The sequence below is a fragment of the Girardinichthys multiradiatus genome, chromosome 21 (assembly GCF_021462225.1).
Source record: "Girardinichthys multiradiatus isolate DD_20200921_A chromosome 21, DD_fGirMul_XY1, whole genome shotgun sequence".
Classification (NCBI taxonomy): domain Eukaryota; kingdom Metazoa; phylum Chordata; class Actinopteri; order Cyprinodontiformes; family Goodeidae; genus Girardinichthys; species Girardinichthys multiradiatus.
In genome coordinates, this window is record NC_061813.1 from 27,297,534 (window position 1) to 27,309,624 (window position 12,091).

General features: G+C 41.7%; 1 protein-coding gene across 2 annotated transcripts in view; it reads right to left on the reverse strand.

The window, feature by feature from the left end:
- dlgap1b (discs, large (Drosophila) homolog-associated protein 1b) overlaps window positions 1-12,091 on the reverse strand; it is a 157,809-nt gene that overhangs the window by 11,552 nt on the left and 134,166 nt on the right. For both annotated transcript variants that reach the window (XM_047349694.1, XM_047349695.1), the window contains exons 7-8: window positions 678-1,051; window positions 516-595 (exon numbers count right to left, since the gene is read on the reverse strand). In XM_047349694.1, coding sequence (XP_047205650.1) covers window positions 516-595; window positions 678-1,051 — 454 coding nt within the window. The remainder of the gene's footprint in view (window positions 1-515; window positions 596-677; window positions 1,052-12,091) is intronic.

Sequence of the window (12,091 nt, forward strand, 5' to 3'; positions counted from 1 at the left end):
ACCCGTCACTGAACAGAAGTTCACTGTATTGACAGGGAGAATACAAGTAGACAAAGGGCCTCGGTACTATAACAGTGGGTAAACTGGGCAGTTTCTCCTGAAACTGAACAAGAAAGAACCTCAGAGTTCCTCTGAGGTAAACAAACCCAATAAAACACCCTCCCACTGCTGTCTCTCCTCCATCCTAAACATACACAAACACAGAACCTCAAAGTTGCCTGAATTACAATGTGTTGAGCAACAGATGGCTGTCAACTCTCCCTCTCCACCTTCTCAGCCCCCCTCACCATATCCTCTGGCCCAGCTGTCGCTTGGGGCCCCTGGATGAGGGGAGTCTGACGCCAACCTCCCTTAAACTGGGGACAGCTGCTGAGGAGTTGTCAATGTGAGAGGAGGGGTGGGGGTCAGGAGCTTGCAGCCCACATGACAAACCCTATCTATCTAAACAGGCCCAGTTCTCTGCCGTATACCTCCCATTAGACTGATCAGGTTTCTCTCTTTGTGTCCCCACTCACCATCGGTCATCCTCCACCTGAATTCCTATTGACTGGAATTTAGACTGCTCATCTATCGGCCCTCCTTCCTCCGGGTCCACCTAAGGGGAGGGAAGTATCTGTCAAAACCGGAGCCAACCTTTGTTTTCAGACCCAGGAATACAAGTTTTGCTTTCTTCAAACCTGAATCCCAATGGAGAGGCACTTTCTGAGCGCTTCTCTCTGCGCCTTGCTGTCAGCCTTGATGGAGGTGGTGGCCGTCGCGGTGATTGTGATAGTGCTGTTGGTGACGTGCTGGCTGGCGGGGCCATGCACCTGAGCGTTGGCCGCCTCGATGGCCGCTGTCAGGGCTTTCATGCTGTCGATGCTTTCAGTGGAGTTGGAAAGCCCCTGCTGGGAGCTGATGCCTGCCCGCTGGTTGGGGCCTCCGTCCATGTATGCGTCCTGGGCTGACTCTGTGCTGCTCTGTGCCGTTATGGAGATGAACGGTTTGGATGGAGTGGTCCTTGGTGGCACAGGTGGAGGCGTCTTTTTGTATGTGGTGATGCATGATGAAACTGTGGAAAAATGGCAGAAAAACACATAAAATAATTATTGATATCTGGGGTAGAAATCAGCAGAATATCAAGTACCAACAGTAAATATAACTCAAGCTGAGCCACAGAGGCACATCTGGTACAGATGTATTAAAAGCTCTAAAATAAAGTTGATTTTTTATTACATGTGCATAAAAATGTAGAAAATTCCCAACTTTTAATCTGAGTATATTTATTCAATAGGGGGATAATAATCCACATAAAAAAAGTTGTTTTTATCTAAATCTCTGGTTCCACCCCATACAATTCCTCTGATTGTTTTGATGTTCCCATCACTCTCCCTAAGCTTTAACATCTCATTCAAAAAGATCTATATCAGGGATGCGCTGATTAGTCTTTTCATGGCCGATACAATTTTTTTATTCAGTCAGTCATTTTCTACCACTTATTCCATAGTGGGTCGCGGGGGAGCTGGTGCCTATCTCCAGCAGTCGTATGTGCAGGAGGTGGGGTGCACCCTGGACAGGTCGCCAGTCCATCACAGGGCAACACACAAACAACCATGCACACACTCATTCATACACCTAAGGGCAATTTAGAGGGACCAATGAACCTAACAGGCATGTCTTTGGACTGTGAGAGGAAGCCAGAGTACCCAGTGAGAACCCACACATGCACGGGGAGAACATGCAAACTCCATGCAGAAAGACCCCCAGTCAGGAATTGAACCCAGGACCTTCTTGCTGCAAGGCAACAGTGCTACCAACTGCACCACTGTGCAGCCCTTTTTTTTAAATGCAATTTAATTCAATTCAGTTTATTTATATAGCGCGAATTCACAACACATGTCGTCTAAAGGCACTTCACAACAGTCAGGTACATACATTCCAATTAATCCTAATCATTGAACAGTGCAGTCAGATTCAGTTATTTATTCAAATTGGATAAAATGTTTTTCTGTCTAAGGAAACCCAGCTGATTGCATCCAGTCAGTGACTTGCAGTATTCACTCCTCCTGGATGAACATGTAGAGACAGTGGACAGTCACTGGTGTTGACTTTGCAGCAATCCCTCATACTGAGCATGCATGTAGCGACAGTGGAGAGGAAAAACTCCCTTTTAACAGGAAGAAATCTCCAGCAGAACCAGGCTCAGTGTGAGCGGCCATCTGCCACGACCGACTGGGGGTTTGAGAGAACAGAGCAGAGACACAAAGAGAACAAAGAAGCACTGATCCAGGAGTCCTTTCTATGGGAAGGAAAAGTAAATGTTAATGGATGTAGCTCCTTTAGTCGTTTCACCTAGAAAGAAAGAACAGATAAACTCTGAGCCAGTTTTCAAGGTTAGAGTCTGAAAGAGAGCACATATAATTAGTCACAGTTAAGCCCAGTCAATCGCCATGTCTAGGAGAGAGAACGGGTTAAACACTAAAAGACAGGGCTATGTGGATCATCGGTAGAGGGTGATCATTAAGTTGTTGCCAGCAGAAGCTCGGACAATTCCCCTCTCCAGAAAGGTGTCACAGGTAGACACAGAGCCAGGCCAGGTGTAGCTTCTAGGAAGAGAAAAAGAGAGAACAAAGTTAAAAGCTGGAATAACAGCAAATAATGCAAAATTGGAGAGTAGTGTGAGAATGTAGCAAAGAGGGTGAAAGTGGTCATTATGTCCTCCAGCAGCCTAAGCCTATAGCAGCATAACTACACAGATAGTTTCAGTTCAGATTATTTAATTAAACGGCGCTTATTTACAACAATGTCGTCTCAAGGAACCCCACAAAGGGTCCCACTGATGGTCATTGTTATACTAAAAACCACAAGGATTGGGATACCTCTCTCTGTCAGACTGATTATAACCATTGGAAAAGAGAGGGGGTCATACAGGTAGCAGAAATGGAGGGTGCACCTATGAATCCAACAGAAAACAAGGAAATACAAGAATTTCTTGATTTATGAATCACAGCATGTCCCAAACCATTAAGTTTTCTTTAACTAGAAATAGGTGCATGCTGCTCATTGATGTGTATATAAATCCGAAATGGTGGGACTTCCTGGTTTTGGCATGCAAATCATGAAAATTGGCAGACCGATTAATGAATCTCTAATATAGACCAGGTGTTGGCATAAAGGAGACTGAAAGACCATTCAAGTGGCAGGATATCACATTGGCAAGCAGATTGTGAATGCAAGGCACATGAAACATATATGACTAAATATTGTTGCCCAAGCAGTCCTCTGGGATTGTGATATTCCAGCCATTGATACTGCCATTAAGTTTGCAATTCAAAATATTGTGCAGCTCTACTATTCACCCAAACCTGATCATATCTACAATCTGAGTGATAATTAAAAAGCTTGAAACAACTGGAAATGTTCCAAACATGGCGAGACAATGATCCATGTTTATCTTGCCACAACACTCAGTGAGAGGGATGTTAGCAGACGGAAAAAATACATAAATATCCAGCTCTCACTTGCAAAGATCTGCACCAAAATGTTTTTGAGCAAAAACGTTTAGGTGAGTAGCAACTGGCTTGTTGTCATTTCCTTGTTTATGAAGATCAACAAATATTTGCTTTACTTGAACTTTAAACATGCTATATTGCATACTAGAAAAGACATAAGAACATGCCAATCAAATAGCTTGAATGACATGTTATCTTGTCTTTCCCATTTTGTAGAGTGGCTAGAGACGTGGACCTTTGTGTTACTTCACATCACTGCCAGTTTTTAATATGGGCCATATGGGCAGCTATTTAGGGAAGTGCACAAGCACCATATAATTGATAATGTTTAGTTGTGCCCTGAACATGTTTTTGTCTGCTTTTATGCATGTGCAGTCAGTGGGGAGATGACACCCCCATATGTTGAGTAGTAGTCCCCTGATTGCTGCTGAGAAAAGGAAGACAGTGTGCAGATTTCCACTGTTTCATATGTGGTGCATATGAAAATCCAAATAAAAATGCAAATTTTTTAGCAATTGATAGAGGAGATAATTGTGACACCCGCTATTTTGTTAAAACAATTACTTCTAATCTTTGGTGTGAGTTTATTCTTTTGCAATCACAAATGACCTTATTTTTATGCATTCAATACATCTTTTATGAGGATAGCTATAAATGTAGAGGTCAGTGCAAATCAATTTGGAAAAAATTTAGAAAAAATTGGAAAATATATAGTACAATATCATTTGTAAAGGTTTATCTGCATCAGTCCATCAATAGACCTTTAGTCCAAGCACTGGAGTCAAATCAACATTAGATTAGGGCCAACTTTGACAAATCAGAGACACATCTTGTAATAGGATTAGCATGTCAGCTACTTGACCCACTAAGCTAAATGGTTAAGCTCTCTACATGCCGACTGTATCTAAAACAATTTGGTAATGCTAACAAAATGTACGCCTGGTCATGAGTGTCTGTTGTTTGCACAAATAATTACCACAGAGGTTAACTGACACCATGGAAATGAACAACAATGCTCTATTCAACCTGTATAAATAACTTAAAAAAAAACATCATGAGAGCTGTCTTCTGTAACATGCTCATTCTTTCTGTCAGCATTCCTCCTTCTCATGTTACAGCTACAGGTTCTGTACAGACAATGAAGGCTCTCACAGACCCTCACTCAGAAGCCTCTCTATAGAAATGCTCCAACAGACAAAGAAAACATGGCCCGTCTGCAGAGAGATAAAAATGGCCATCCTAACAACATTATGACCTGGAATCTCCTTTCCTGGACTGCTGCTGTCATCAAAACTAGGTTGCTCTGTCTCTCTGCTCTACGGCAAAAGTAGGCCAGCGGGTTTCCTGGTTCTCTTTTAATCCCTGCAAAAGACAAACATCCTACCCTGGTGAGATTGGAGCTCTGTGTGCAGCAGACAACCTGTTGCCAGACACGCCCAGCCCAAGTAGCGGTGTCTAAAAACGATTAGAGCTGGGGATCTTGTTTGCTTTGTGTCCTGACATACTGGATGTGAACAGAGAGGTGACTTTATCCTGATTTTGATTTTCCTGATTCATCCGCCGCCTCCTGCCACAACGGATTGGATTTCAGTCAGGTTTTGACAAGCTGGAAATATATTCCAGATGAGTTGCTTTGTGATGAGATCATGGTTGATCATGTGAGTGTATTTGATAATCACATAACACAAAAAAGACTTAATGTATTTTCAACAAATCTGCAAAAATGTGAGTAGGAAACTCTATCAATCCCAGTAAGAGGCAGCATAAAGTAGGCAAGCCACAAAATGCTCCGTTGTCTAAACGTTTTCAAGGAATATAGTGCCTCTCAAAATGTTTAACCCCTAAATTTATTTTAGATTTTGTGAGTCTACTATCACACACATAAGTGTACTTTATTTGGTTTTAAGTAACAGACACAATGTAGCTCAGAGTAAATAGAAAATATTTTAAAAAATCTGAACGTTTGGCATGAAATTTTATTCAGACCCCTCTGGTTCAATACCACGTTCAAGCCCACTTTTCTGCAATTATAATTGCAAGTCTTTCTGGGCATGTCTCTACCAGCTTTTCACATCCAGCAACTAAAATTGCCTATTATGTTTTTGCAAAAAAGCTCAAATTAAGTCAGATTAGATGGAGGAGCTCCGATTGTATATTTAATTTTGTCCATCCCAAGTCTTTTGCAGCCTCTAACACGTTTTCTCCAATGCTGCTCTGTGTTTACCTCTATGTTACCATAAACTCTGACCAGCTATCTGTCCGTGCTGCAGAACCCACAGTATAATGCAGCTACCATCATGTTTCGTTGTGAGGATGGTGCTTTTAGAGTGATCTGCAGTGCTAGTCTTCTGCCACATATAGAGTTGTGCATGGTGGCCAAAAACATAAAATGTCATGTCTCATCTGACCAGAGCACCTTCTTCCACGTGTTTGCTGTTTCCCCCTATATGGCTTGCAGAAAACTGTACACAGGACTTCCTATGGCTTTCTCTCAACAATGACTTTCTTCTTGCCACTCTTCTGTAAATCCCAGATTTGAGATTGAGATCAAATTACACACAGATGGACTTCATGCAAAGGTATCAAAATAAACAGAGCTTAATACAAAAGCATGACACTCTTAAAAATATTATGTAAAAAATTGAAAACAATGTATCATTTTCTTTTGACTTCATACATATGTACTACTTTGTATTATTGAATTTCATAAAATACATAAAAATCTGTAAAAGGATTAAGAATACTTTTGTAAGGCACTGTAACTGCCCTTTGGGTACATAACTAACAATTGGAGGGAAAAGGGTGACAAAACACATACAGATGCGCTGAGGGAGAGGGCGAGGTCCTTTCCCTATCAACCAGGAGGTTCAAAGGATGAAATGTCAGCTGCTTTCAGACAATCTATCCCCTGAAGTAATCTTAAAGTCACACATGAGGGTGTGTGTGTGTGTGTGTGTGTGCACTCCTCTCGGGCCCTCAGAAGAGTTAAAGAGGGTTTTCACCCGCTCAATAAAGCACTATATGAAACCGGAGATGGTGGGGTAGCGTCCCACCTAGCTGCCAGGGCAAGGGCCAAGGACCCCAGAGAATGACAAGCAGTTTCGAATGCCAAGGCAGGTTAAGTAAACACACCCAGGAGTTCAGACAAGCCCACGCACACATGAGCGAAGGCACAGCTCTGCAGAGAAACATTTTTAACACTGACACAAGCCAGCTTAATATTTCAGCCTCTCAATGTCAAGATGGGGATAGGAGAGCAGACTTCCTGTCCGCGACATGCTCTCCATCCATCAGGAGCTGATGTCAACAATGTGCTGGTCTGTGCCAGGGTCTATATTGTCGTTTAAAGCAAATTCCAGTGATGAAAGCAAGTGGATTCCTAAATTTGTTCTGGCCTAACTGAAGTGAGGCCAAAACAGGGTGGTGGGGGTGGGAAGGTGGGGGTAGGTGGATGTAAGAAAGCAGTTTGATCCTGTTGCAGAGGCAAAGGCGTAGGGAGAGCTGCACTGCCCCAGACCTCCCATGTGCAGAGACAGTCAAGGACAGAGCGAAACAGGATTCCATCAAACCCCTTGACAATGATTGAGGAAAGCTCTCCTCATCTAATAGTAAGACTAAAATAGGGACGTTCCCTATTCCCCTGCATGTAACAAAAAAAGGAAATTGTCTTGACCAATTTAATCCATCCCCCCTTCACACACACACACACACACACACACACACACACACGCACACACACACACACATACACACACACACACACACATCTGCAGCCTGCTGTGACCATTGTTATCCCAACAGAGGAGTGGAGTTTGTGAGTGACAAAATTCTAGTGTCTCCCTGCCAAATCCCTCTTTTTGACAAGTGCATTAAAAGTCTCATGCCGACAAACTGGTGTGATTGTCGGCTTTTTTTCTTTTTTTGGCAGAGCACTATCCCCACCCTTGGCTTTGATGATATCAAAGAAAGCTCTCTTCCCTCCCCCGAGACAAAGCGGCCTCCATTCATTTTTCCAGCCCTAGGAACAAGAACAGAACTTGCCATCCCAGAGCCCACCTCTATATTTCACTCTGCAGATCATAGCGTCCCACTCTGTGTGTCTGCATAGGTGTGCGCTGTTTCCTTTATTTTAATCACTGAGCTTGGATTGAAAGCAGACAGCTGCTTTGTAACCTCCAATCTGTGGATCTGTGATAGGCCACTTCAAAGAGCAGATGGTTTGGTTTAAGAGGGCTGGCTGCCTTGGTGGAGCGAGCGAGCTCCCCCGTGCGGAGGCTAGGGGAAAACCACTGCCATCCAAATAAATACAAAGAAAAGAGGGTGGATAGTGGAAGACTGACAGCTGAGCCCAGCTGTACTGTGTTTGGGAGTGAAGGTCTGCTGGGGGAGGGGGGAGTGAGATAAGAGAGACTGAAAAACTGAAGGAAATTGAGGAAGAAATGGAAAATGAGGGATGAGGATAAGTTACTGCTTGCCTCTGTCTCCTCCCTTGGTCTATTTTTCCATCTCCTCTCTTTCTGTCCGTCACACTCCCCTCACGCTGACTCCCACTGTGAACCAGCTGGAGTCCTTTGTGATAGTGTCACCATGGTGAAACACGGCAACACGAGGTTTGCCAGTAGGCTTGGTGTTGTACCAGCAGCAGGCAGAGGAGAGCTTCTGTTGGCCATTTGGGACTCTCATCTGAGCGTCAACCAACAAGAAAACACAGTAGGAACGCTGGCTTGGCAGCCAGGGTAACACTGAAAAAAATTAAACGGACAACAGTATATACCAGCATGTTTCAAGCCTTGAAGCGTCCGACTTTTGCAGCCAATTGTTAAAACTCTCCTAACCAGTTTGTTTTGGATTCTAGTAAAAAAAAAAAGGTTTGTCCCTCTGTTTTTAGGGCAGCTTCACAGAATGACAATGACGTTAAAAGGTTCATGCTGTGCAACATTACACCACTGTTGTGAACGGAAGGGCAACAAACACCACGCGACAGACACTACTAGATTAGTTGTTCATGACCTCCCTGGTGAAGATGTGTAAGATGTGTAAAAATTCCTTCAAAATAAAGCTCATCTTTGTTCTAGTAGAGTCTTTTCATATTAAAACTTAGTAATACATGAGTTCCTGTTTTTCTGGGATATGAGTGTGACATGAAGCAGGTGCCTATGTCACTTAGTACTTCTTCAAAATGGTAAAGACCAGTGAACATGCCAAACATGTAAGCGAGATGTGTGCTGATCTTCAGAAATCAGGAAATAATTTTTTTTTTCCCCTTCCTAACCATCCTGCTGTCATGGGTCCTCGTTTCCTCTCGTCTGTCACACCCCAGCTGTTTTAAACTATTGCTCTGGCTGTAGATATGTGCATTAATCTGTGAGTAGCTATTTTATGTGACCATAATTTATGAAGATCAGCACATATCTGCCTTACTTGAACAATCTGTTCTCCTGTATTGTGTTGAGAGTGACTAAAAGGAATAGTGTTCAGGTCACATTTTTATACCCCTTGGAAACAGGAAGTTATAGATGACTAATTCACAGTTCCTCAACTTTCTGATCATTTTTGAAAAGAAAGCATAAATAAAAAAAATGCTGCAGTTACTTTCATAAAAAAGGTTAGGGGTACACCTTGAAATCTGACAAAATTCCAACCTTTGTTTTGACCAAGTTTATTTAGAATATGCAATCTAAAAGTTTTTATAAATCATTAAATCAAGTAAAAATACCTATACAATCTTTACTTCATGGGTACAGAAAAAGCCCTTCTGAACGCTGTATACAATAGCCCCGTTAAAAAGGACCTCCCGACAGCCCTCAGAGCCACCTGAAAGTCCCTCTGAAAGCTTCATGTCAGTCTGCAACTCTCAGCCGTCTAAGGTCAGAGGTCACAGTAGAGGGTTTCTGCTCTCCAGATGCCAGAGATCTCAGACACAATAGCTTGCTGTGTGTGCATATGTGCACGTGTGAGCATGCTGGGAAGGTGGCAATCAGAGTGGGCCTTTTAAAAGAGTATACTTAGCATGTGTGAGCGCTGGTTGGGGAGGAAGTTGTAAACATCCTGTGTTACCTTTTGCACTTGAATAGTTTTTTTTTTCTCTCAGATAAACTCAAAGCATATCAGTGCAAAACTGTTGTTTGAATGTACTTACAGTGTCCTCTGACTGGCAGTGATATCAACAAAGCTATGCAGCCCTTTCTGACATAAACCTGTGTTAACAGTGGGCAACTGCTCCGCCAAGCTATTAAAGAATGTGTTTACAACTGTCTGCTGCCACTAAATATGGCAGCCAACTGTGTGGTGTTAAGCAACAGACTCACTTCACTTAACCTACTTTCCTGTGACCTAAGTTCAAATTGAAAGCCTGGTTACCTGCATGCTTCTTTAAGGGCTTGAGGCTCTCCACGCCCAGTACAGTGACAGACAAGCTGAATGTTACACAATTTTTATGACTGTTTTCAGTTTGATTTTAGTACAATGTCTAGATTGTATTGTTTATGGGTTTGTGTAAATATGCCATATTACAGATGATTGTTTGATATTCTTTAAAATTAACAGAAATTCATTGCAGTTAAATCTAAAAACGGTACAATCATTAGTAACACAGAAAAGATCAACTCAGTAGTTGATCTTTTGGGGTAAACTAAAAATGTCTAGCTGTAGACCTTTGGCTGTAGACCTAGCTTTTCTTTCATGAAAGAAACAGTACAGTTTAAATACTTATACTGTCTTTTTTCACCTTCTATTATTACTATTTGAGAGCCATTCAACATACATATTGTGGAAATTAGTGGAAAATCCACAAACATTTACATACAAAACAATGTTACAACTTATTCCAGAATGTACGTTATTTGCCAAGAGTTAGCTTTGAAATTATGATCCCACAGTGCAAAAATCACTATATATTTCTCAAAACACAATTAATAGTATTTGCACTACTTACTATATTGTATACATGTGCATCCAAGAACAGTTGTAGAAATATTGCACAAATATTGTTCATCATTTATCTGTATATGACTCACTTAGAGGTTGCTTTAGCAAAATTGTCCTGATTTAATCCTGCGTGTCAGCTCAGGGTCCCCTTTGACAATGATCTGTATTGGTGTCATGGACAAAACTCAACTTCCAGTACCTGTTGTTGGTGTTCTGCCTCTGTGTCTGTCGCACCCCCAGCTCAGTGTGTCATGACTTCTTATCATATGCATAACGTGCAGCCGTACATATTATTTTGCCAATCTAGCAAATATGGGTTTTCCCAAACAATCTAAGGATTTTCCATCGTACACATTAACAATTATAGTGAAAGAAAGACTGTATTGGCTCCCTTATTTCCCCATCAGGATGTGCATTGTGACCGGCTCTATATGTTGCACAGTTTCTTGTCTAAGGTTTCTCTGCATGGGATTTTAATAAGGAACCATGCTAAAATGCGCACCTAAAGAGAAAAAAATATGCTGGCCTAGCACTTCAACAAAATGCTCCGCATGAAAACATTATAACATTATGAGTTTATTGAACACTTACACTCTCAATAGATCCTGCATTTATTTTCAGTGTGTTTCCTTGGACATATTATTAAGACATTATAGGACATTTTTGCTACTGCATTGGAGCAACATAATAAGGTCTAACAGAATGTCCAGGTAGGACAAAACAACTGTTGCAGTCAAGAAAACCACAGAGGAGAGAATGCATCACCTGAAGTCCTATTGGTGTGGAAATTAAATGCAGTAGTAATGCTGATCATGCAATACTGATAGTACTTTTGTGTGTTTTATTGTATATTAATTGCCTTGCCTTTAACAGATTGGGACTCCATTTGTGTTGACAAATGTTTATACTTAAAAGATTGTTTTAGGAACCAAAAGAAAAAAACAAAACAATTGGGAGATCCGTAATAATTACAGTATATAATAGGGGCCCACCAATTCATTGATTTCCTTAATTTTTGGAGAACGGATATTGGCTGATACATGTGAAAATTACCTTATTCACTGATCTTATCTATTTGTCTAACTTATTGTGCAAGTTTTGTTTCTTTTTTGAATGTGAAAAATTAAAGACTAAACTATAACACCTGACAGTTATAAAACAACTAGTATCGGCAACAATCAGAATTGGCAGGTCAGGGTTTTTAAAGATTGGTAATTGGTCATCGGCCAGAAAACTGCAACTGGTTCACCCCTAGAATATAAAAGTTCTTTTTTATGTGAAATTTAAAAAAGCACGTTCCATTTATTTGTACAGGTGAATTGAGCAGCAGTAGAGATCATGGTGATTCCTCCCATCTTCTCTGGCAAGACCTCACTTCATGAAGAGGTTTTCACACACTAGACCTGCTCTGTCACACCTCCAGGCTGCTTCTCATTGTTCTCCACTCTTCCTTGGCAACAGCTGTACCCTGACTAGTCCATAACTACATGAAGAGACACATCAGTCTTCCTTTTCTGTTCAAAAGACCTGCCTGCAGGGGCCTCAGGGATAGAGGGAGAGAGAGAGAGAGAAAGAGGGAGCATATTCACTCAGTTAAAGGGGAGAGCAGATAAGCGAGAAAAGGCAGAGGCAGAAAGAGGACGGGACAGAGGGGTTAGTTTGCCGTTTCCTTC